Source organism: Passer domesticus, chromosome 5, assembly GCF_036417665.1.
Source record: "Passer domesticus isolate bPasDom1 chromosome 5, bPasDom1.hap1, whole genome shotgun sequence".
Taxonomy (NCBI): domain Eukaryota; kingdom Metazoa; phylum Chordata; class Aves; order Passeriformes; family Passeridae; genus Passer; species Passer domesticus.
The window spans coordinates 78,887,614-78,913,737 of record NC_087478.1 but is presented as its reverse complement, the minus strand read 5'-3'; the positions used below and the strand labels follow the sequence as shown (position 1 = coordinate 78,913,737).

The 26,124-nt window shown below is 41.3% G+C and overlaps 1 protein-coding gene across 12 annotated transcripts in view; it reads right to left on the bottom strand.

Annotated features, from left to right (window-relative positions):
* CALD1 (caldesmon 1) overlaps positions 1-26,124 on the bottom strand; it is a 211,457-nt gene that overhangs the window by 31,942 nt on the left and 153,391 nt on the right. Inside the window, exon 1 of one of the 12 annotated variants that reach the window (XM_064421344.1) lies at positions 15,313-15,552. The exons of the other annotated variants lie outside the window; for them this stretch is intronic. Within the exon in view, the coding sequence (XP_064277414.1) occupies positions 15,313-15,359 (47 nt within the window). The 5' untranslated portion in view covers positions 15,360-15,552. Of the gene's footprint in view, positions 1-15,312; positions 15,553-26,124 lie in introns of those variants that run through there. 12 annotated transcript variants of the gene reach the window in all.

The window sequence follows — 26,124 nt, the reverse complement described above, 5'->3', positions numbered from 1 at the left end:
GATAGGCACACTTCAAAACCTGAATATAAACAACTGATCAATCTTCACCTCAAAATAAAAAGAAAAACATAACAAGGGCACACGCTTCCACAGAGGGCTGTGCCTCTCTCAAGCTTTGCGTGTCAATCTCAGCTGTATTTCATTCAAGTCATATCTAAAAATGTGCTGAATGGTGGGGGGCAGTTGTGGGGAAAACTGTTTCTTCTAATCATTCCTCCATCATTCAGTGAGAGGTGCCAGAACCTGCTCAAGAAAATTCATTTTTATGCGGGAACGAGCAGAATTTCAGTCCAAAATGTTCCTGCTTCAAAAGGATGCAGTGAGTGAAAACAGGGGATTATGGTGGAGACATGCAGACATGCCACCACAGTTCTCAGTCCAATGTTGTGCATGAATGCTGCTATTAACACCCATATTTTTCACATATTTCTCAATTTGACATGCACCATTTTTTTTTTTCACATTGAACGTAGGAGAGACAAGTGGATAAAATTAACCAATGGCTGGAAATGAAACCCAGACAAATTAAAACTGGAAATTAAGCACACGTTTTGAACAGCGAGGATAATTACACACACAAGAAATGATGGAACATCCATCTCTTGCATCTCTGCATTAAGAGAGATGCCTTTTTGGAAGTTATGCTACAAAATAATACTGATTTTTGGGTTCATTGCAGATAACTTGGTGAAATTCCAGTAACACTTATGTATAGGAAGTTGGACTAGATTATATGGTGGCACCTGCTGGACTTAAACACTACAGCCCTCTGTTTACAAACAGTTCACATTTCTCATTTTGCCCACAAGTTATCTCTGTCTCAGAAATACTTTTACTCTGTTTATCCATCCATTCTCTACAGGTACACAGCCTGTTCTTCTGAGCAGGCAAATTACCCAGATATGCACACAGTTCTTGGGCCAAAACAGAGACTGATGCACTTTGTAGTGTATTATGTTCTTTTCATTTCATGAAAATTCTCTTCATTTTCATGAAAATTCTCTTCATTTTCATACTGTGCTCCTAATACAATTTCTTCTTTTTCATAACTCCAAAGATTTCAAGGATTATTGCTTTTTTCTTATTAAATATGTTTACAGAAGAACATTTTTTCTGTCTGATCTGGCATCCTTAATTTCCTACCATACCTTTAAAAGCATTTCTTCTACCTTAAGCGTTGATTTAAAATACCTAAAGGCTAAAACTTTTGGCCATTTTCACAATGTTGTTTTTTTTTTGTTTCAGCTGAGCAAAACCTTTAGATTATTTACTTTGGTTAATGACTTGGCTGGGAGATTATTTTGTTTACATGACAAAACAGTTAAGCATGGGAAAGAAAAGGCCTTCTAAGAGGTTCAGTTTGTGACCTTTTTTTTGGTTTTTTTTATGTTTTTGACATTTAGATTTTTTTAACAGGTAAGGAAAGAGTAGGTGCACTCATCCCTCTAACAGTGTGATTCTACAATCTAACATGGATGGATGCAAGCCATCCACATCAAAGAATGAAGGATAAAAAGTAATTTGCAAAGTAGAAACCACAAGGAAAAAGGACTCCATAGTGACAACAAAAATCCTTGGTGATTACCAAGTAATTAATGCCAAAACCATCCAGAGATTTGATTTCTTTGCAGGGGATGGCACTGAAGCCTCTAGGAAAGACCCGGGCTTCCCAAATTACAGATTTCCATTGAAAATGTAAGTTTCAGTTTTGTAGATGTCCAAGATTTCCAGTGTCCTGTCTTTTTTCTTTTTCCTGCTCAGAAAAGCACAGTTTATTTGGTTTTAGATTCAAGCCCTAAAACTGGGCCTCAGTTAGACCCATCTGTACCATCACAGCATCGCTCTGCACAAAGGCAGAATGACTCATGCACGCTCCTATTTTTCTTTTCCTCCCTTTCCTCATGGCTTAAAACTGATGATCTGTTTCATAATATGAAATGCAAGCAGATTCTGCAACCACAGCCACATAGCTCTGGTAAATTGCCTCTGAGCACCTCAGCATAAATCCAACGCAGGGCTGCAAACATGAAGGGTAAAACCCTTCCGCTACTGAAATAATGTCAAATTTGCCTCCAACATATATTATATTTAGATAAAAGTGCTCGCTGGAAATGTACCGGGGGAAGCACATAATTCTCTCAATATGTGAAGCCTAATGCTCTGCAGTTTTACTGCGTAACAATAGACATGGCACTGACCTGCCAGTGAGCAGAGCAGCATATCCAATCTGTTCCAATTTAGAAGTTTCACATGGAAAAAAAATAAAACAAAAAAAAACAAAGGCAAGCAGAAAACAATAATTGGCCAAGTGCCTTCTACCTGATAATTTTTTACTGTTTTCCTCAAAGCTTGGTGCAGTTCACCCAGATCTCCGTTTCCCTGGCAGAGGGCAAACATACAAAAAAAAGTGTACAAAACCAGCTTGCTTTTCCAAACATGAAAAAAGTGGGAGCAAAACCCAATCAGTGTGCATACCACTGTGGTTAATGTGGTGTTTGTTGACTCCGGAGCAAATTGCTTGCTGCCACCACCTCCAGCTTCTAGTGCTTTATTGCATATAAAATCCAAAATAATTTATGCTACAGCCTTACCCAGTAAGTAATATTTCAGGCGTATCATTTGAGAACAATGGGCATCTTGCCTAGCTGAGGCATAAGTCAGGCTTTACAGGATTTGCCCTAGAATGCACAATCCACAATTTCTACAAAGACAAATAAGAAGTTTTCTTTCTTGTGGTTTTGTGCTGCTATATTTAATATGGCTTTCAAGGCAATTTTATATGTCAAATTGCTAGCTTACTGATTGCATCCAAAATCAAAATCTAACTCAATGTGCAGTTTAGCCCAATAGCTGCAGCAGGCAATATTTTTGGGAAAAGCATAGTTTCAACTTTAAAAAAATATATATTTCTGGTGTTATTTTTTAATTTCCAAGCTGTATCCTCAGAAATTAGCAAACAAGAACAAATTGATGATGTCAGGAAAGCACAAACTTAATTACAATAAATCATGTATGTATTCATGACCTGGTAACCCAGCCTTCAATTGCATCTGCTTATCTACTTTCACCCTGGTTACCAGCTCTGGAGGCTTCTTTAATGCAGCACTCTAGGAAACAGAGAGCCTCTTAACAAACCAATGCTCCCACTTCATTTCCCCCACAAAGATTAATAGGATTGCTGCATTTTAAGAATTCTGTATTTTAAAAGGAAATGCAGGAGCATGAGGATAAGGTCTCATACACACAAAGCTTCTTTAATTTCAACCTGCTCTTGCTCCACTGAATATCATGTGAGGACAAAGACTAACAAAGTTAGCTCAGAGAATCACTTATTTGAGGATGAAACATTAATATCCAAACCAATCTCAGTCACACACCCTAATCCTCCATCACCCTGCCCAATCTACTCACAGTCAACTCCCAGCATATATTTATTCACCATCCACCCTGACAAAACCAGAACTTTGTGAAACTGGAGATGGAACAAGGCTTTGGTTTTCAAAGATGAGAAATTTCTGAGCACAACTGCCTTTTGCACTCCTGCAGTTTCTTCTCTTTGCAGGGTATAATGAAGAACCACAAGCCAAGTGCTGAAAGGAAGAAAATTCCCAGCATCCCATGGATTGATATCAAGGACAACACCCACCAACAGTGCTTTGGAGTTTTTTCATCCATCACTGAAATGCTGCCATGCCTGGGGTGGATCACTGTGTGGATGGCTTCATATCCAAACCAGTGGTCCCTGAAATTCATTCTGTATTTGGGACAGAGATACTAAATGGGGCAGGAAGGAGGAATGAGGAAGCAGGAACAGCAGATTAGGTCTGCAGCACAGGAGCAAGAAACATCCCTGGACTGTGGACAGGGAGAGAGGAGATCACAGCAAATGGATGAGGAGCCTCCATCCCTGCAGGGCACAGGATGGGGAGTGGGGGAATGCTGATAGAGAAATACTGGGAGAACAGGGAAAAGGGAAATAGATCCTTCCAGGAATAGCAAGGACAGTGAAAGCAGCAGCACTGGGCAAGTGTCTGTCACCACCATCCAAGCCAGCTCCAGAGGGCTGTCCAGGGCCTGGAAAACCACAACCCTCCATGACTGGTGGAAGGGAAATGTCACAGCAGGTTGTGACACCCAGGTTACACATCACTCAGTAACTCACCCTGGACAGAAGTGTTCTGTGCTCTGAGACACCTACAAACAGCCAGAACCCAGCATTTTTGTTGCTTACTCCACTGAAGGTATGGGTGTTAGCATTAGTTTTGTCTCTGTGAAGCATCAAAACTGCTGTGTCTTTCCCAGGGGACTAGAGATTTTAATTAAATGACTATTGCTCAGAGCCAGACAGGTCCCTGGGGATGTCTGCTGCAGCTTTCAGAAATACAGCAAACACTGTGCTGACCAACAAAGTATGAGACATGTATCTGCACACAGGGAGTCTGGAAAAATAATTTTACCAGATAATTATTCAGATAATAATAGAATAATCTTTTTTTGTCGACTCTTCCCAGCATAAAATATGCACTTAAGAGGACACAGCCTTGACATAGCACAGCAGACTACTGAAAAAAATGCCACAAACAGGATAGCGCATGAAATGCAAGACCAGAACACGCACCAAAACAGACCAGACTGTGAACCCTTTGCTAACCGAAATAAACCACTTGAGGGGAAATATGGCATTACAAATACATCCAGTGCTACAACATGTGGTGAATGGAAAAAAAAAATTTAATGAAAATCAGATGTCTGAACATTTTCTGGTACTGATTCCCCACGCACACAACTCACGGATGCTGTGCAGGTGTGGATTTTGTTTCAAGGGAAATTCATGGCTGTTTGCTTTTAGCATGGGCAAGCATCTCTCTCTTTCTGAGGTGTTTAAGAAGCCTACTGTCAACAGCCAAGGTGATTAGGAGACACTTTCAGTGAGACAGCAGAGGAATTATTAGTGCAGATCCCATCATTTGTTAACAGGATTAGGGGCAGATGCATTCCATGCATCCCTGTGAAAGCTAATCCTGATGTGTCTTTCACTTTCATGAAAGGTAAAGAACCCTTCCATAAAACAGGTCTGCACAGACCTGCAGGGTCACGTCCAGCACTTTGAACAGCACACTAATGTTACAACAATTTGCAGACATCGTATAACAGCACTGTGCAAATTAAACAGCTGGAAGTTTGAAATGTAGCCATTGTAACTACACCCACACAAACACAATAAAATATCCTGGCTGTAGCCTTTCAATTAGTTTTCCCTTAGATGTGCTTGTTCTTCTCATATTGCTTCACTGTAATCCTTATTCCAGAGATGTTACTCGTAAGAAATTACCAAACTCAGTATTTGAGATACTGTCTGGAAAGCTGACTGAGCTCATGAGAGCTGATTAATCACACTGCAAATACAAATCTAAAAGCCACTGTTCTTTAAAAAGGGGGGGTGCAAGGGGGAAGAACAACCCTTTTCACAGGCCTCTAGCATCCAACAAAAACCTCTTCCATTTCAAAGACTCACTAACAAATTATCCACAATTTATAAGCTGTCCACAGAAGTATCCGGATAAAAACCAGGAATCACTAGAAAACAACAATTTGCTTGCCCTAAAAGTGCCCATAGTCTGGAGACTTCCAAAGGGATATAGGCAGCTGTAAAGAGGCACCTAACACAGAGAAACTGCCCTGTGGAGATACAGGGACAGGGTGCAATATTCAGTGTGATTTCAAACCACAGCAGTTATTGTGGCACCCTTTTTGTTGTTGCTGCTGATAATTTCAGTTTCTTTCTGGAACAGCAGCTCCACACAGGAAGCCAGTCAGTAATAGCTGTTGCAAAATGCTTTACACAGGCGGGCAGCAAGACATGAAGGACAGCAAAGAGCTGCTGTGATAAGAAAGCAATGCAGCCACCGGAAACAGACTACAAGGGCAGCCAAAAGAGGATCTGATCCCAAAGGTGAGAGGAGACAAACCCTGATCAGTTTCCATCACCAAAAAGCAAAGCCATCCAACAGATTCAACTGACATTTTTACAGAGAGGGTAATCAAGAAATCCATCATTAAACGTACACACCCACAGATGTTCAAGCCAAGGTTTCTGGTATAATCCATTAGATTCCAGAAGTGAATGCAGCCTGATGGCTATTTTCCCCTTGTTGTTATACTAATTCTTGGCTCCTGTTATATTCTTTCAATCAAAAGATCTCAACATGTTCTAAAATGTTAAGCAACCCTTGCAACCCTTCTGACTTCTGTGTGGTGAGTATCATGGCTATTATAATGCCAGTTTATGGAATGGAAAACAGATATATAGATGAATGTACTGCTTTTAGTCTAAACAGAGCAGATGTGGTTCTCTTTTGGCTGCACTGCTTCACACCTGCTCCAACAACTTGTTGAAGCTACAAGGAGCTCTTCCAGCAACTTCTGAAGGGAGTAGTTGTGGATATGTGGACTCTTTCCTCCCAGCCCATCTCCAGCAGCTGCACTGTGCTGACTTCACTGCTGCTCTTGAAAGCACATGAAAGCCACTGACAGAATTATCCTGGGATGTCTTTTTCTGGCATACTGAACAAGGAGACTTGCTCCCCTGAGCTCTCTCTGATCAAGTGATGGCCTGGCTCTCTTCTACATTTTAAATAAAACCTGCTGCTGCTAGGTATTTCCAAGTCAGTAGTCTACATTTTTAAAAAAGAGTTGTGCCTGCTGGGAAATAGGAAAAGAAGGGCCAAAAGCAAAACCAGGGGATCTCGTGGCCATGTCACTGCAAAAGCACCTTGGACTTTTCAGAGGGGTCAGCAGGGCTCAACACAGTCTGGAACCTTTTGGAGCACTTGGCTTTGAACTGAGACACACTTAAATGCATGAAAGAATGAGAAATGGGGTACAGCATCATTACTGGGAAACGAGGAGTGGAAACAAGGAGTGGCTTGCTGCCACACCCTTCTTCTTCTCAGGCTTCTACAGGTACAGAAAGCTCAGTAGGACTTGGTGAGGTAGGACTCCCAAAAGCTGAGGGAGTGACAAAACCCCAGCTCTACACCTGACAGGTTTTAGGGGAGATGGGACTGACCTGAATGCCAGCCAACCATTCCAACACCAGCTCTTGCAAGGTTTGGTCTTGATTTAAAGTCAAAACTCTCCTCTCACCTGGACTGCAAGACAGAGTGTTTTGGGGTGTCACTGAGACTTCTGTAACATTTGCACAGCAGATGGATCCCCAGAAATAACACCAGAGAGCAGAGCTTACACTTGATCCAACCAGGCTCTGTTCATCCAAGTGTCCTCTTCCCAGCAGTCCATTGTAGCCATTCACAGACACACACCAAGTCTGTTGCAAGGGAGATGCAATTCCATTTATCCTTTTATGAACGTTTTCACTGAATTGAAGTCATGCAGCCTGACGGGCACCGGGAGGGGCCAAAACCCAAGCACTGGATAGTAAATTTACATTTAATATACTTTTGTGAAAGTACAACTTTTGTAAAGCGAGGATTTGGCAATGTTAAATGACAAATACTTGGCATAACAAAGGATTAAGACAAGAGAATTTGAAGTCCTACTCACACAGAGTGTGGTCCAACATTTCAACTGAGATTACTGAGTAAACAAGAACATGGTCATTATCTATCTGAAGAAGATAACCTTTAGCAGCTACAAGGTAACAAAAAGGTCTGGGGATCAGACTCTAAATTGGAAAAGTAAGTTAAAACAAAGTAAGTTAAGACTTCTCTTAATTCAAGCTGACATGCTGAGTGTTATCTTGCTAAATACAGGGTTTCTAAGACTTCATTTGTCTCCTCTTCTGCTAGAGGTTCCTGTGTGAGATCCTTAAACTCCCTTGTCCTCCAGTTCCCATCTAACACTCAGAAATGTTCAGTGAAAAAAAAACCCATGTATTTCAGGATCCAGAGCACTACCCACGCCAAACACAGGTGTAACTCTGAACCCAAACACTTCCAACGCTCTGCCAGTGAGGTGCTCTTGGATGTCAGCTCAAGATGTGCAACAGACAGACTGCCAGTGCTGGTGCATAGCTATAATCACACACAGTTTTTCTGGACATTTCTCCAAAGTTTGCTCAAAATACCACCGTGCAAAATTGTTCAGGGGCAATAAACAGAAGGGCTGGGTGGGAGACACTGTCTCCTACCTCAGCACTTCACAGGGTGTTGGGTGAGTTTGAAAGACGAAGAATCCAGGAATTCAGGTAAGTAATTAAGCCCATGGCTTTCCCAAAATGCCAAAGGACCAAATGCAGCTCTCAGACATGCACAAGAAAGGCATATTTGCTCTCAGCTGAATGGGCTGCAAATCGTCACTAATGCTCATGCAGTCAGTGGGAAGATTTCACAGCCATATAGATAAGGACTATGGGAACACCAAGATAGCTCTGCTACAGCATTAAGAGAGTTTTGTGAGTTTGATAAGTCTTGAGTAAAAGCTATGTTTTCAGAGAACAACAAAACTGCTTTGCTACAGCCTTTATGGCAAATTTAACAGAGGAGCAAGGAGAACATTAGTCCTCAAACTTCATCTTTCTAACTAAAGTAAACATTTAGCTGGTTTTGGAAACATATGTGGCCTCTGCTAATTAGGCTTTTGGAGTCCAGAGAAAGAAAACTGCTGACATGATGTGTCTGACCACTCCTGTTCCAGGAGGAGGGAGATGACTAAGGCCAAGATTCTCAACACCATCTTACACACCCAGAGCACATGCCAGTGATTTTCCTCTTGCAGGACAAACAGAATCCTAAAATAAACCTCAGGCTTCACAGAGGAAAGATGAGTGTTACACAGAATACACATCCTGATTTAAAAATGGGATTCTTCTTTTATAGACATCACTGTGCAAGAGAATACAGTAAGGTCAGAATACACTTCATTTGGGCTTTGCAAAATAATCAAATAAAACACTATCAAGAGATGACTGAAAGAGAAAAATGAAATACATGACAATGGAGAATGTCTCTGTAGCTTATGGGACCTGGAAAGCCAGGAACAACCTGAAAATGACCCCAGAGATTGCAAAGGTTCCACCAGGGCCATGTCAGTGTGTGATGATGGTAGCACACATCACTGAGTCACAAACTGACACATTTGCTGACTCACAAACTCTACTAAATCAGGTATAACAAAAGAAGTACAAACAAACAAAAACCCAAAACAAAACAACCAAAAAAAAAACCCCAAACCCCAAACAACAAAAACCCACAGTAAAGAACAAGCCAGGACAGCAAGAGCTGTGATGTTAAAAGGTACTTCTGTAATAACATCACAGCCGAACGAATTGCAGATGGAATCTGGCAAGGCAAAAACCTCCTGTTCAGAAACATGTAATATATTTTTATGCTTAAAGAGGCCTGTGGGCAATTTGGCTTCAGCAAACCAAACAGAAGCCAGAATTTTACATCCTGTACTGTCAAGTGCATTGGTCTCAAGGACACACCTCTAGGACAGGCCTCCACACTTCCAGAAGAATCGTGGGAAGAAAAACAAATGCACATGGATGGCTTCTCCAGGGGCTGTTTTCTCAATTTTTTTAAAATACTTAGCACACCATTTAGGAGATATTTCTCAATAATGTTCGGTCTGGAACCAGAATCATCTTTTATTTTTCTGTTCTGTAATACAGCAACATTTGCCTTGAGGATCCGCAGCAGGACCAGATCCTGCTGAAGACGGGTATAAAGCAGATTGAAACTCATCTGAAAGAGTATTTCTTACTGTTGCTTAGTCAAGGTATATGGAAAAGTGATGGATGGAAATTAAAAAAGACGACAAAATTAGCAAAGTCCCTGATCTTCAAGAGAAATGCTGGCTGAGGAAGGGTCTGAATACAAACAGGCATCTTGCAAAAAAACCCCAAACCCTACCAATCCCCCTAAAAAAGTTTGCTTATCAATCTTTTGGGAGTAGTCCACACCTAATGGTTCATCTGTATATTTTGCTTAATATGAGCTGGTACATCCAGCCCCTGCTGCTAAAGCTGTTTATTTTCCTTATCTGTTTTATTATCACCCATTTGTCTTTCACATCCTTTCCATACATTAAGATAACCTCAATTATGACAGGATATGTACTCTAGGATTACTATGGTGGGAACAGAGGAAAAAAATTGCTTCACAAGTGATGCCAGCAAATGTATAGTATTCAGAAGAAAATAAGCAAGAAAGTGACAGAAAACTGGGTATTAGTGACTAAGTCAACCATTATTCCTCCTACAATCAAAGAAAAACGCCAGAGCACCAGGTGGAAAGGAGACAACCACTTTACATCAGTTTCAGTCTCCTGATGCAACACAAAGTGAATTTAGGCAGAGCCAGTACTTGGTTTAGTATTCTTTTACCAAGAGATAAACAGAGGCTGAGGAATAAAAAATCCAAAATACCAGCTTCTGCCCTCATTTGAAACTTTGTTCACCATAATTCAACTTAAAAGTCAAGGAACTACATTGAGCTCAGATGTGAAGCCTGTACTTAAGCCTGGGATGTGCTGCTCATCTCTGGAATTCAATATGCACATCCAAAGCAATTGGAAGAAAAAAAAACAGATGAGCAATCAACTAAACCTTGTAGCTAGTACTTTGCCTCAATAATGGGTTTTGGAGAAGAGAGAAATTGTATTGAAATACTTTGGAGTACAGTGTGATTTTTCTGACAGATTCACAAACTGCTTAAATGCTTTAGAGGTAAAAAAAAAAGCCCACATGGAAAACAGTTTTCCAGTGTGCTTGCTGTTCCCCAAAAAGGTGATTACAGTGTTGCACTGCTGGACTCACAAAAATGTCTCGTTACCACATCCAGTTTGAGTGTCAGAGTGAGACTTCACAGCAGCAGCTGCACACTTGTGAAAAAGAGAAGGAAGAGGGGAGGGAAAGGCAAAAAGGGGGAGTGGGGGAAGCCCTCCCTGTCTGCTCTGCAAAGGATTTGAGCTGCAGAAAAGAGGAACCGTGTCAGCAAATGCCAAACCAATGCGATACCTGCCAAACCGCACCTTATCCTCCTCAATCAGCAAAAAATTATCCACTGCCTGATTTCTCTTACCTCACCAATAAAGGGCTGGTTTTTTCCCTTATTAGGACAGTCTCCACGCTGTAAAATTCCGGCTCTAATAAGTGGCTTTAACAATATGTGCTGCACATCAGCACAAAAAAAAGCAGCTAATAAAAAGTGAAGCACAGAAGGAGAATAAAAGGGCTGAGTCCTAAATTAAAAAGAACAACATCAGCTCAGTTTGGGCTCCAAAATTTGATCATAGATTTTATGAAATGGAGAATTAAGATTGGAATGCATAAATGTATGAAGGCTAACATTATACAGATATATAATTATAAACTTGGCTCTGCAAACACTTATACATGCAAGCTACCTTACTGAACTCAGGGAGAATTTTTCACCATATTTAAGAGCTTAGCCATCCCAAAATATAAATCAAATAGTACCTGAAAATAGAGCAAGAAAGGGTTTTTCAAATGTTTTGGTGGTTTTTTTACAAAGTAAAATGTGGATAAAGTGAAAAGTTACAGTAAGTTGAGCCTCTATGTTTCAGTTATTTCAATGACTGATGGAAGTGTTTTACTTGGTTGCATTTTTAAGCATTGGATTTAATTTGCTGGACATAATTGACTTCATCTGCTTTATATAGAAATATATACATATATATATGAACTGAGAAGCAAAGAGGGCCTAAAGTAATCACCAGAGAATTTCCCCAAGTTTTTCCTGTTTTACTCTGAATTGGGAACAGGGTGGATGGGGAGGGCAGGTTTGGCAGGAAAGGGGCAGGCAGGGGTAGGGAGGAGAAGCAGGATAAAGCCCTACCACCCCCACCCGGCACTGGCTGAACACCTATGCCAACAGTGTGGAGAAGCTATCTGGATTTAAGATCTGCACTAACAATGAATTTTCTGGTTTTGCTGAAGCAGAAGCAAAAACCCTTGTCAGAGTGAAGTGATATGGAAAATGTTCAGGGCTGGTTTTGTTGTTTTCTTTTTTTTTTTTTAATTCAGCCTGGAACAAGAAAGCAGGTCTTTCATGTAAGTTTTTTTTTTTTCTTTTTACTTTTCTCTTTGAAATGTAGGTCAATTGGAATCAAAAGATTTTTTTAAAAAGCAGAATATTTAATTTACAAAAACTGCAAAGGTGCAACTCAGTAATTTATCTAGAAAGTGTAGAAAAATTCATTAAAAAACAATTTCCTATTCTTTTAATTTACACAAAGCCAATTTCAGAAACCTGACATGAACTCATAACCAGCTCTGCTCTGAACTGTTCTGAAAGAGTTCTGGCCAAAACTCTCCCGTATTTTCTAGGTTTTACTAAATTTACCTTTCATCAGAAGCAGTTCTCACAGCTCATTTCAGGCATTTGGATTCACAGCAAGTTCCTGGCTTGAACCAAGGCTTGTACAGGGTAGAGAATTTAGCTCAAAATTTTCATGAAACTCTCCCAAGTCACTTGTTCTCTGACAAAACTTTAGGTGCTTGATGCTCACAGTCTCGACCTAAGACTGGGGTGGATGCTCTAAACTCCACTCCAGCTTTGTGCTCCTGAGAGCTTTTCTTATTTTGAAAACAACGCCTTTCACTGAGGCAAGAAGGCTGCAAAATCTCAGATGTTTCCCTACAGACCTGTCCTTTCTCTGCCACAGAAACTCCTACCCAAAAATGTTTCAGTTCTTCACGTAGATTTGTCCCTGCTGGGGAAGAGCCACTTTCAGAAACTGAGACTGGGATTCTTTGCTTCCAAAACAGAAAAATAATCTCGCTATGGGTAAACATCTTTGCATGTCTTGTCTGTAGTTACACCGTGTCCTTCTTGTGTTACCTCAGCAATGTAAAAAGCTTTTACAAAGCAAGGATTCACTGGCAAACAGGAATTAAGAGCATGGTCAAAAGAGAAGACCAGAAGAAGGGGAGAGCTTCAAGTAAAAATTAACAGCATCAATTTTTGGAGCAGAAATAACCAGATAACACAGTGCCGCCAACACCACTGCTATCTGTGGAGGAGTCCTCTTAAACCCCTCTCTTCTCCTAAAATTTAGCTGAAAGCAGTCTTGAACATCCAGACAAGATACAGAAAAGATAACCTACAACACAAAGAAAATGCTGAAAAAACTGAGCTTTCAACAACCAAACTGAAGTTTGAACAGAAGTTATCATTTGCTGGAAGAAAATATTCTACCTGTTGGCAAAGAGAACTTCTGCTTTCTCTAGGAACTTGCACAGTAAACACTTCAGTGTCCAGCACAGCAAGCCAAGCCTATCCCTATACATTTATTAAATAGACTTCATGTTTTCAGGCCAACTGGAATTTCTTGGCTCCACTGAGAGCTTCTGCTTTTAATTTCTAGTGTATCAAATGCTAACAGGATTATATTCAGCTATTTAGCAATTACAAAATTTTCTACAAATACCACAAGTCCACTGAAAGCATAGAAAATATCTTTAAACAACGCAGATGAAATGATCACATAAAGGGGCCATTAGAGGACATTTGCAAGAAGTTAACAATCACATTGTACCTCATTCAAAATAATGCAATAACAGCCTCCTCCTTTTCCCTGGAGAGTCTCCAGAGAGTGAACTTATAAGGATTTTAATACTCCTTTTCTTTTCCCTGCAATCTCCTGAGAAGCCATGAGCACTTGGAATGATTACGTTATGCCTCAGCCTGGGAAGGGCAGTATTTCATCATGTATTTGTCTGAGCAATGCTTTGAAGAAGCCTTTGTGGGTAATGCTAAAGGTGTCTTCCCTCTTTTGGCCTGAGGTCATGGAGATGTTTGTTACAAGGGAATAAATCAGTTTCCAAGTTCTGGCCACACATTTGATTTCTCTTCGGAGTCCTTGCCAAAGAGAACTTTGCTTTTCTTCCCCAAGCATGCTACTGTGAGTCTTGACAAAAGAAACCCATGTCTGGTTTTCAAGGTGTGTCTGCTTTTGTTAGAAGCTGTTACAGGATCCAGGACTCTCAAGATACAGGAAAACAACACTACAGTAGCAACCCATGCTTCAAGAGAAAAGGATTGTTAAGCTGTGATTTCACTGATTTTAGAGAACTAACTTCACTCTCAAGCTAAGGCTTTGCTCCCAGCTTTTACTCCCCCAACACATCAGATATGCCAAGTATAAAGGCAGCTCCCAGCTGGTTCCCTCTCCTGCCCAAAAGGGACTGGAGGAGAATATCTCCCAGCAAGGATATCCAATGGCCCCCAATATTTTAAACAAAACAGCCAGACCCTGACACCTCACTAAACCAGGTCCAGCACAGACTAAAAAGGATCTCAAGGTCACCTCAGAGGTCCAGCCTGCACTCAAGGCCAGCTCCCCACATCAGGTATCACAAGTCAATGTTTTCATCACTTATATAATCACTAAAGTGTCCAAATCTCACCCACTTTGCCCCTTCCCCTCTCTTGCTTTCCCCTTGCACTGAGTGCAGAGAAATTGGTGCTCCCCCACAGCTGCTCCCTGTTCCCATACAGAAGTATGGGAGGGCTGGCTACTGTGGCTTGTGGCTGTATTTCACCACAGAACAACACACAAAAAAAAGTCATCTGACATGCTCTTAGTTAATTTTTTCCCCCAGTTTCTGAAATCACAATGAAGGATTTCAGATTCCTGGAAGGGACTTGTTGGAGGAGCTGAGTTTCAGAAATCCCTTAGCTCCCTCTCCCTCCAAGAGCACAGGATTTCATTCTGGAAAGACTAATAAACAGGCATAGAAATCCCAGTTGCTCTTCAAAACCTCTCCCAAACTTTAAACCAAACCCTTATATAAATCACAGCAATTTAGAAACATAGCAGTGTCCTGTTTCCTACCCATCAACTCCTAAAGCAGACAAACCAAACAGTACAGGACAAGAATAAAGCAGATTATATTACTGGCAATATTACACAGGCTAATTGATTTTCTCCTCTTGCTTTCCCTTCCACATTCAGGGATGAATGTGTCATGAGGACTTTATTTACTCGGTGAATTAAGCAATCTGAGTTATGCGAAAGCTTTCACACTAACTACGAAACTTCTGCAAACTTCCCACCAACAGAACTCCAGTTAGCAGCCCGTTCTCCCAACATATCCTTCTACAACTTAACAATTTGAATTCTGCAATTCAGGTAAGAGAAATGCATGAACACAAAGATTTTAGACAACAGAGCACAACATAGCAAAAAAAGAAGCACAATAACCCAATCTATTGTTTATTCCCCAGTTCAACCAGCTTTCCCAGCTGTTCTGTTCCCTTTGCCATTTCCACCACCCCAGCACCAAAAGGCTAAATCCATACAGAATACAACAAACTGGCAACTCACTTGGAAAGGTTTGACAGGTTCTGCCTGCAGTATGATCTGCTGATCATGTCTGCAGCGGATGAATCAGTGCAAACTGCTGGCAGCTCCAGGGAGCAAATGGACGGATGATCAGGGCGTGGAATGAGATAATAAAAATGCCATTATCCTTTCAGGCATGCGAGACTCATTGGATGCTCTTTCCACCCCACAGGTTAACCATTTGGTTGGTCCTGCAGCTCCTGGAATGACACTCTGTGTTTGCCTGTTGTCAAGCTCATTATCTCTCTTATATCCCACTCCCCCTCTGCACTGTGATCATATGATTATTATTTTTTTTTTTACTGTAGTCTCTCTAATAGATCCTCCTCGTCATTTCTGGGCCCCCAGAAATTACAGAAATTCCTGCAGATTCCTCAGCTGCTCAAGCTGCCTGACAAACTCTTGCTTCCCATTCAGCTTTCACAAGAAGGGATTTTTGTTCAGCCTCAGCATTGCACAGAGGTGCCTTTGCAAGCACTTGCTCACAGGAAAGTCACATTCCAGCCTGCTGAGAGGTGAGAGCACCCAGATATAAAAGAATGGTCCAGGAACAGTCCTCCCTTTTGATGGTAAATCACTGCCTAAGCATTTTGCAGGCACTTTCATCCAGTATAACTTGTGAAAGGTCAGGCTGGATCAGACAGCTCAAGACTGAGGGTGACTGCCAAACACAAATCCAAGGAGGTGGGGAGCTGCTGCAAGCTCAACTGCAGTCAAGGTAAAACCATCTTTTGTTTAACAACAGGATTAAAATCAGGGCTGGAGCCGAATGCAGCCTAACAGACTGTCCTCAGTGCTCTTCCATGTAATCCAGTGAGCAAGGCAGGAAATAGAAATGCAAACAGTGATCTAAATGGAGGCACCATCAGTTACCAATTCCACATGCTTGGCTCTCGTACCCCTTCCCCTAAAGCCCAAAAATGTGGTGAACAAACAGAAACCACTTTCTGTGCAGTCCTGCAGCTCTTCCACCCCAGGCTGTGATCCTGTTACCCCCCATGAATTACCAGAGTGGGTGTGGATGGATCACTACCCAAAGGGAAATCTCTATTGTGAGCTCTCCTGTCTGTGGGGAGGAACGTGTGGGTTCAGCAGGTGGCACTCTGACCTCGGAGTGAGCACCCAGGCCACCCTCTGCACAGAGCCATGGACAAGGCTGCATGGCCAGGGGAGCATCAATCCTGACCTTTTTTCCTCAGAGCTTTCAAGAATCCAACGGCTGCACTTTGCTCAGGACACTGATATTAATTTAAGCTCTGCTTTAGTCCCATAGGCAATAACTGGATCTTTTTTAGATGGGTTGAACTCAATGATCTTGAAGGTCCCTTCCAACCCAGTGATTCTGTGAATTCGGCTGGGTGTGGTTCCAGCAGCTCCCTAAATTTACAGCAGTGCACCATTGTCCCCCCTGAAAGAAGCCAAAACATTGTGCCATGTTTGCAACCCTTTTGAAAAGTGGGAGCAGGATCTGAAGCAGATATAGATCCTTACACTTCATAATCGCTTTAATATTTGGAAGCCAAATGTTTCTTGTTTACTTCAGCATCTTAACCAAGAGGTATACCTTCAGTACACTGTCACCCTGAGGTGAAGATCTTGCATATGGAGCAGGAAGAGGCAAATCACCTCCCAGATAATCTCAAAAATTCACATGGGCATCCGAAGCACAAAAAATGATGGGGCAGGAGACATGTCTCAACCTGCATTCCTTGTATGGCCTGATGCTTCAGAGATCTAGGACACCAAAAACCCTAAGGAAGACACTAGAAAGAGGAAAAAAAACTAGAGCAAACAAATGCTAACCACACTAGAGCACTTGTGAGGTGTCATTCATGCCAATGAACTCAAGGCAAATGGCTCTAGGAGAGTGTAAGGTCATCTATTGCAGCAATGAAAGGAACTACAGGGCCTTTCCTATTCTCTGAACATTAAAAGCAGTAAAATGAGGAGGAGGAAGGAGACATGAGAGCTTTCCAAAAAGGAAATTATTACTGGGAGGTTCCAATGTCTACTCATACTAACAATAAGAATATCCAGAGGTCATCCAGAGAGCCACTTAGTATATTGTTTGTTATTTTTACTTTAACCATTCCTGCAGGCAAGGCAGAGATTTCAGTGAGCTGATCAAAAAAGCCTGTGAATCTTTTTTTCTTTTGAAATGACAGTGAATTTGGAACCTGACAGAGGCATATGTCCAGACCATTACTTTCCATATGTAGCTTATTCCTTTCTGTACCTATTTGTCAACTGGGAATTCGCTGTGATGCTCACTGTTCTTGTCCTGTTCTTCAAATACCTTCATGTTTCTTTAGCTGTTTGGTCCATGTTGAGGCAATTTAAAAACAGGCAACTTACAGAAACACACCTGATTGGTTTCAGAGACAGTGAATAGCTCTCCCTGCACTGCCCCTTCTCTCTGCCACAAGTCTGAAATAAGCAGGCAGACTTGTAGAGAAGTTCGCAGAGCTACTGGCATTTTGCAAGAGAGCAAATGTTTTTTATGAAAATCCATTTAATGACATTAACATCTGCTCCTTATTTGAAGAATATTTTTAACTGTTCCCTCCCTGGGAAAATGGAAGATGCCACAATCTCTTTGATGTTCTCACGGAGTAGACAAACTCTGCTGGTTTTTTTAAGGTCTGTTCTGAAATGCCCCAATGGAGTTCACTGCAGGGAACTCAGTGCATGCATCTCACAGGGCAAAAAGCATCTGCATTCACCATCCTAGGAGATTTCATTCTAGGACACTGGCATGTGAGCAGGGAATTTATTTCACAGATGAACAACACTTTGTGTACTAAATCACATGCTGAAGGTAAAGTCTGGCAGCTCATACATAAACTCTTGGAGTATATCTCTTGAGCACTTACAAAAACAAGACTATGTTCTTTGTCATCAAATAATGCTGAGCTGTCTCTTACTATGTATTTTTTTTCCAAGTCAAGCTGTAAATATCTCAAGTAAAGGAGACTCTGCCATTTCCCAGTAGTAAGTTTTCCAAGCTCTTTCAGTATTCAAGACTAAGAATCCAACCTACAGCTATGAGAACTATTCCTCCCTTCATTCTTTAACTCTATCCCATATTTACAACTACTTGGGTGCCTATAAAGAGCAGCAGTGTTCAAAAAATTTAACAGTGTTCAATGAAACCTGTGAGTACCCAGCTATGTATGTGGATTTATGTATTAAAATACATACTCAAATTGAAATATGTAGGTTTGGGCATCTGCATGTGCAAATCATGGAGCCACACACAAGCAGAATTTGCATGTTCACACTGACACCCTACCAGGTAGCAAATGCCCGATCAGAAGACAGAACTATTTGCATAGACAGGTTCTGCAGGATTGGGAGCACAAGCCTTGTACATTACAATGCAAGAGCCTGCAGCCCACAATTATAAACACCTCCAAAATACCTAGCTCCAGATAAGGTCCATGTAGAGTCCATGCAGCATTCAATCTTATCTGATGCCTGCTTTGCTGAGACAGGATGGACTTGGATAGTGCAGGCAGGAGTCTGGTTCTCAACAGGGAAGATAATTTAATTTTCTCTGACTGTCCTCAGTTTTTGAGGTAATATTATGCTGCTTTTCACATGGAAAAGTTACTGACTGCCTGTATGGCTGTAACAGTAAACAAAACAAACAAACAAGTGTTAACACCTGTTAACACTTGTTTATAATCATATTCCAAGAAAACTATCACTGTAAATTGAAACTTGAATAGAAAAACCTATTTTGCAGCTGTTTGCATTCTCTATCAGTCACTTTTGGGGAAATGCACAATCCAGAAATAAAGCAGCATAATATTTCCTGGGTGTGAGAGACCATTTCCACCAAAGCACAGCTTTTGTTTTATGTCATGTTTACACTGCTTTCAAATAAACATGGAGATCCAAACAACAGTCTCCACATATCCACCAGGATACAGATATTTTTCTGGACCCCAGACAACTGGAATGAAGGAAAGTGCAAGAGGGAAGGAATCACAAAGGCTTTATCACTCCTCCCCATGCCCTGGCACTGCCACAGGTGAGGGACAGCCTCTGGTGCCCTCCTGCTCTGGCAGGAGCCCATTTCTCTCAGCCACCACCAGCAGCAGATGCAAGGTCTGTGGTGAGTCTCCCCACTCAAATCCATGCCCATTCTTTTGTGTTTTATGCATTTCAGGGACGCATGGCAGTTCTCACAGCAATAGAAAGCAATCTATTATTTTGGCTTTCAAACTTTACAATTTGCTGTCTCTCATTTTATACCTGAATTATAATAGCTATTAATAAATTTCAGCTTTATCAGTGTGAAGGATAGAACTCAAAGCCCAGACTTGTAGGATTTCTGCTCACAGCCATGTAGGATAATACTTGCAGAGCTCACAAACAGAAAGCTGCCAATAATGTAGATGTAAGTTCTCTTTGCCCCAACTGTTCCTGGCAATAGGTAATTTCAACAACAGGTTTTACATGAGATTATTGTTATTTTTAAAATAATGGAGGCATGATGCAAAGATAACTATTCACTTCAAGCGTGGCCACAAAGCAGAAGGAGCCACAATGCGGTAGGTGTGATACAAACAGATGATAGATGCATCTCCAGGCAAAACAGGCTGTGCCTTGATTTTACTGCTGAGAGGGCATGGGTGGAGGACTCGGCTCCTTAATAGGCAGATCAGTAAACAACAGCAACTCACAGTGCAAAATGTTGGATCTGTTCACCCCTGTGTGCCACCACATGACAGCAAGAGCATCCAGTGTCTTGCTCCAGTCTGAGCCCAGGCTTTGGGCTTGATCCTTCACTGCTGGGAAAGCTTTATATGCTTTGGGAGGAGAAGAGCATTTCCTGCTGGGCCAACTTATGGAGATGTTCAAGTACCTAAAGCTCTCATCTTATGATACTCTGAATTTTACTGGTGAGCAACATCCAAGCCCCAGTCAGGATCTCACTTCACAAATAACCCCATAAACTCAGCTAGCAAAAGCCATCCAAACTGCACCAAAGGCAGCAACTGTTCAACACCTTATGCCACTTGAACAGCTCAGAGGTAGTCAAAATGCAAACTTGACCAGAAACACACAGTTTGGACCTTTGTTATCCCTGAACTGAAACTGGATCCTCAGATCAAGCCCCTGCTTCATGCAGGTTAATGCTCAGTTATGCCCCTCTGTGACTGGACCAGTCATTTTTAATATCTGGTACTGGGCCTTAGGTGTTTTAGAAGCAGCTTTATTTCACTAGCTGCACAGGGATTACCAGCTAACCGGATGCTCCCAGGAACTTTTGGAGAGCAAACAGTGTCAGTTTATTTAATAACTTTCAAAGTGAAACCAAAATCTTGTCCAAATCATGTCTCTTCTGATTTAATTAAAAGGCACCACACATACTGCACTGCTCTGTTAATCATTAACAAAGTTAATTCAAGACAGAAGATGAGTCTTTTCTTTCCTTCAAAAGCCTCCAGCCAGCAGAAAACATTAAAAAAATCCAAAAAAAGACCAGTACAGTATGATTTTTGTTAGAATGGTCAACACTTCAGTATGCTTTTACCCTTTCTTCTGTATTTCTGATTCCTACAGGAATGCATGTTAAAAGAGAGGGGTTGGGTTTTTTTCTCTTGCTTGGCAAAATACCTTTCCTAAATTTTCTAAATATTGCCTGGTATTTGCGTCAATGCGACAGTCATTGGGTTTGACAGGAATCAGATTGCTAAACCCACACAAAAATGCTTTGGAAATTAGGAGCTAGTTATACATTCAATTTCATTCAAATCCACTTTAGCAAACTGGCAGAGGGTGGATCTGAACTGTCTCTGTTACTCCTTCACTTCCATGGTTCACAGCAGAGGCTTCCTCAGCAATCTCCACACTGGCTTTGAGACTCACAGCTGCTGCTGTCTGATAAATCTCCTTAGCACTCCCATCCCAACCCATTTTCAGGTTCCAAGATGAGCTAGCAACACACCAAATTTACTCTCCCTGTGCAGCAAGCCTTGCCAGCTGCTTCCAGGGAGGAACCAAACAGGGCATTAAATGGTGTTAGAAGTGCAACACTCCATGGACTACTCAAGAAACAGGATATATCTAACACCTATTTTCCCAACAGTTCTCCTTTCTTGAAAGAGACCAAAACAAAACCACACACACACAGAAGGTTTCTGTACTTTCTTCTCATCCTAGGGAAATCTAAACACAAAATCTTCCAGTCTCATCTGCACAATCTAATGGGATTTCCCTCGTGAAAGCAGCAAAGGGTAGGGGCTGAACACTTCCACAAGTCCTGTCATATCACATCACATGGTGCTCCATCAAGGCTGGATTCTTGCCTCCAGCCATGGCTCATGCATAACATTTTAGAGGAAAGCAGTGGGAAAAGGAAAAATTGCAAACCCCACTGCACCTGGCCCATGGAGCAGCGTTCTCCCTGCACAGCAGAATTCCTCTCTGCCCCCTGAAGCCAGGCAGCTGGGGCTCTGCCACATCCAGGCCTTGCTGGCTTTCAAAAGAAGTAAAAAGTGATTTATTGCATGGTTATAGACACAAAAGGGCATCAAGAAATTAAAACTGAATCACCATAGCACTGGACCTATTCTCAAGCTGCACCAAAGCGGGTTAGGTTGGACACTGGGAGGAATTTCTTCACAGAAAGGTGATTAGACCTTTCTGTGATTAGACCATTAGAAAGGTGATCAGCATGCAGGGAGCTGGTGGAATCACCATCCCTGGAGCTGTGTAAGAAAAGGCTCTCAGTGCCACGGTCTAGTTCACACTGTGGTGTGTGGTCATAGGTTGGACTGGATCTCAGAAGTCTTCTCCAAATTAATTGATTCTGTGATAAATGTTCAGTAATTGCATCACAGCATGTGCATCAGGGGCATAATGATCAGAGAGCTTAAATGACTTACATTTAGTGTAATAAAAGACCCAACTATATTTTTTTCTCTGTTATTTCTCTGCATACCCAAGTGTTAGTACTTATTTCTGCACTGAAGTACCTGGAAGCTGTTGTAATTTATAAAAACACCATGTGAACAATCTAATTTTAGGCACTCCATATCTATTTCCAAGCTTCTCCTGGAAAATGGCACTCTGGCCATACATTACACCATCAGGGCAGGCCAGGTCTGAGCCAGCTCTCGAGCCCATGGCTTCTTCCCATCTGCAATGACAGATGACAGCAGGAGAAGCAGCTGTGAGTGTTCATCTGTGTTTAAGGGAAACTGGAAAAATGCTGAATTGCTTCCTTCTCACCATCTCTGGAACCCAGCAGCTTGACCACTCTCACAAGGATCAGCATCCCCTGGGTCTCCCATGTCCCTGCACAGTGTTCTTAGGGATTGCAGCTGGTATGAGCACAGACCTTTGCCAAATTTGCACCAGCCTGTAGAGGTTTCTGGTGTGCTGCAAGAAAAGGTCTGAACCCCAGCTGTTCTTTTGCTCCTCAAAGAACAGGAATATCCCCTTTGCCACACTAAACATAAAAGGAATCCTTGTCAGCTCTCACTGGCTGGGATGGGTTTGCATTCTCTGCAATGTGCCACTAACCAATACCCTCCCTTTAAACTCAATTCCTCATAGAAACTGAAAAATTTGGAGAAACTGACAATAAGAGGTGTAAGAGAAATGTTGTCCTCCCCAAAACAGCTGACAAACTTGCCTTCAAGGAGATTTAAATAAAATAGCTACAAAAGAGTCAGTAGCAGTTCAGTATGCAAAGAGAAATCTCAACCACTGGCTACAAAGAAAAATAATTTCCTTTTTCCAATGGCAAACCTCCCCTTCAAGATCTGCCAAAAGCTGCAGGCTGAGTTTTAGAGCTGTGGCTATACTTTCATGCCCTGATGATGTTTTGTGCCCTGAGACATGGCTTCAGAGTGTCACATTTTATAAATAAACCTCATGGGATGGGAAGGATTCTAGGAACTCCTCCTGCAGGGGCTCTTACAGGATTTGGAGGTTCAGGAGAGATTAAAGCATATGCAATATTACAAGCATCCTCCCAAAATTAGCCATTATAACAGAAACTTACCCTTCCAATCTAAACAACTTATATCCAGAAAGTGACTTTTCTATCATTCCATAGCACAGGCAACTGAAAACAAACCTGTTCTTAGGGCATCATCTTTGCACCCAGAGAGCTTCTGACATTTCAAGGTTTCCATGGGAATAATTAGAAATATCTCACTAAAAGGGCCACTAGACATTTTAGTTCAGTAGAGCTCTTCAAAAATATTAAAAACGTGTTTAAAATAAACATTTCAGAAAAGTCTGAAAGAAAGAAAGAAATTAGAGGCATTTTCAAAAACTTGGCAGGATTTCAAGCACTTCCAATACCTGAGAGCAATTTTTTTTTCTTTTGGGAAAGGCTTGCCGCTTTTTCCTCAGTGTTCATTTATTTACACCAAAGCTGCTGTGAAATTCTAACCTTAAGACTAAGAAAGGATTTCAGAATACAAAGGAAGTAGAAAAATCCCTTCAGCTCCAAATGCCAAGGTAGAACAAAAAAGGAGTATGGAAGCATTAAACCACTTGTTAAATTCAAATTCATTTTTGTCTGGCAACAGGTAAGCCAACAACTATTGATGTGATGTTCTGTGGTTTAACTTAGCTCTTTTTTAATGCTGGAAATACACAGCTGGGAGAAACTGGAGCAATTCCCAGAGGAGGTGGCATTCCTTTGACAGTGGGAAGGGACCAGCAGCAGGTCCTGCCTCTCTGAACACCACCATAGACAAAGAGTCCTGAATCACTTGATGCAATTTAGGTTCACATCCACAAAACTTGGGAACTTATGCAAAAACTTCTGGCCTGGACCAATTCTGAACACAAAGATTGATTGATAGTAGATGTTTTGGGAGTGTAAGAAACTCTACAGAAAAGAAACAAGTGTAAATCCTTCACTGGTATTTTATCCCTATCAGCATTATTTAAAATCCATTCTTCTTAAATACAGTCTTTTTCCAAAACCCAACTTTGTCCACACCCTTCCATTTGAATCCCAAACATATTTTTTAAATGTGTACTTGCTAAAAACACAAAACCCAGACTACATACATCTCAAATAACCCAATCAAATTACAGGATGTTTTCTTTCTCCATTCTTCCTTAGTAGGAAAAATATGAAGAATAATATTCACTAGACAGAAGAATATTTTTATGTTTACATTTTTATAAATTACAAAAACAAAATAGGGACAATTTTTCAACCATTATAACCTCTTCTTGTATTTTTTCCTCTAAAATATTCCCTGAAAAAGACTTCTCACCTGTGATAAGATATGACATGCAGAATTTCAGGGGATACAAAATTCTTTGGAGAAAGTGAAGAGAAATTGATTCAACTGGGAAGATAAGCCCTGATCCTCAGCTGTAACTTAGTTACTCCTGGTGCACAAAACAAGGCTTAAGAGGTTAAATGTGGTTGTGAGAGGAGCATGGTGCCTTTTTGTTTTTAGAAACTCCACATTTAATTGAAAGTGGAGATAAAGAAAATGATCCTTTGATGAACGATGAGCAGGGTCTGGCTTTAGGCATTTTCTTATCAAGATGGACATGTTGAGAACCCACCCACCAACATACCAGAAACCACAGTTGGCAGATGCTATGAGCAAAGGCATTTCCTGCCTTCTGACTTTTAGCTGAGGGCCAGATGCTTCACAATCCTTCCTTAAAAGCACAGCTAAAGGAGTGGGAGTGCAGAGCCTTGCCCAGTCTTGCATGGTGCATGGAAAGGCCAGGCAGCATCCCAGCCATGCACTCAACATCAAACAGGCCATAGTTCCTTCCCTGACCCTCAGTTCCCTGTCCTTGTGGGAGGCTGGGCCAAAGGACTGCTTTTCCTACCCCAACACTTCCTAAGTTACCATTTACAATTTGAACCTGATGAATTAAGTAGTAATTAATGTGGTCCCCATCCATGTGATGTGCCAAAACACCACAAAGAAGGGAAGAGCAAACATTATCAAACAGAAGCAAACAGCAGCTGAAGCCTAAAGAGAGGGCTGTGGTTTACTTCAACCTACACCACTTCCAACAAGTTCCCTTTGGCTTTCTCTCCTCTTATCTTCAATATATAATAGAATAATTATTTATGTGAAATTCTCCAAAAGCACTCACCTCACCTGGAAGAGAAACACTTCCAAAAGTAGGAGTTAGAAGTTTGTAAAAAGGTTTCCCCAACCAAAAATTACCACAGAGATTCTGAAAGTTATAAAAAAGTATTCAGCTCCTGACCAAAAAAAACCAACCAAAACAAGCACAGGCTGGCAATTTCAAGCCTGTAAACACTGAATAAAGAAGGGTGACTTCCATCCAGAGGTGAAGAACACAAAGCTTATGTGCCATTTGTATGTGCAGCTCTCAGACAGACCAGAAATAATTGTAGTTGTCTGGCTAGAGATACAAGCAGCTCTTTTCATGGACACACACAAAGATCCATGCTTACCATGATAACCCCTGCTCATAAAATCAATATTATTTTGTGTCAATCCAGCACATGCCATTGGACATGACTGTCTACTAAAACCAAGCACAAAGCAAAGGAGAAAAACCTCTTACAGGGAGAATATACCTTCAGCATGCCAAAACCAGATTGCCAGGGCATCCCTAATTCTGCAGGCTTGGCCTTATGTGTTACAGTCCTTTGCTCCTTGATGAACCCCAATGTATGCAGCATGATGGATTGGAAAAATCAATGATAAGGGAAAAATCACAGTTGCAGACATGGTTCCTCTATCCATTGTCTTCCTGTGGCAATGTCATTTAGGGCACTTCTTTTACACTTACCTCAAATTTTTCCTA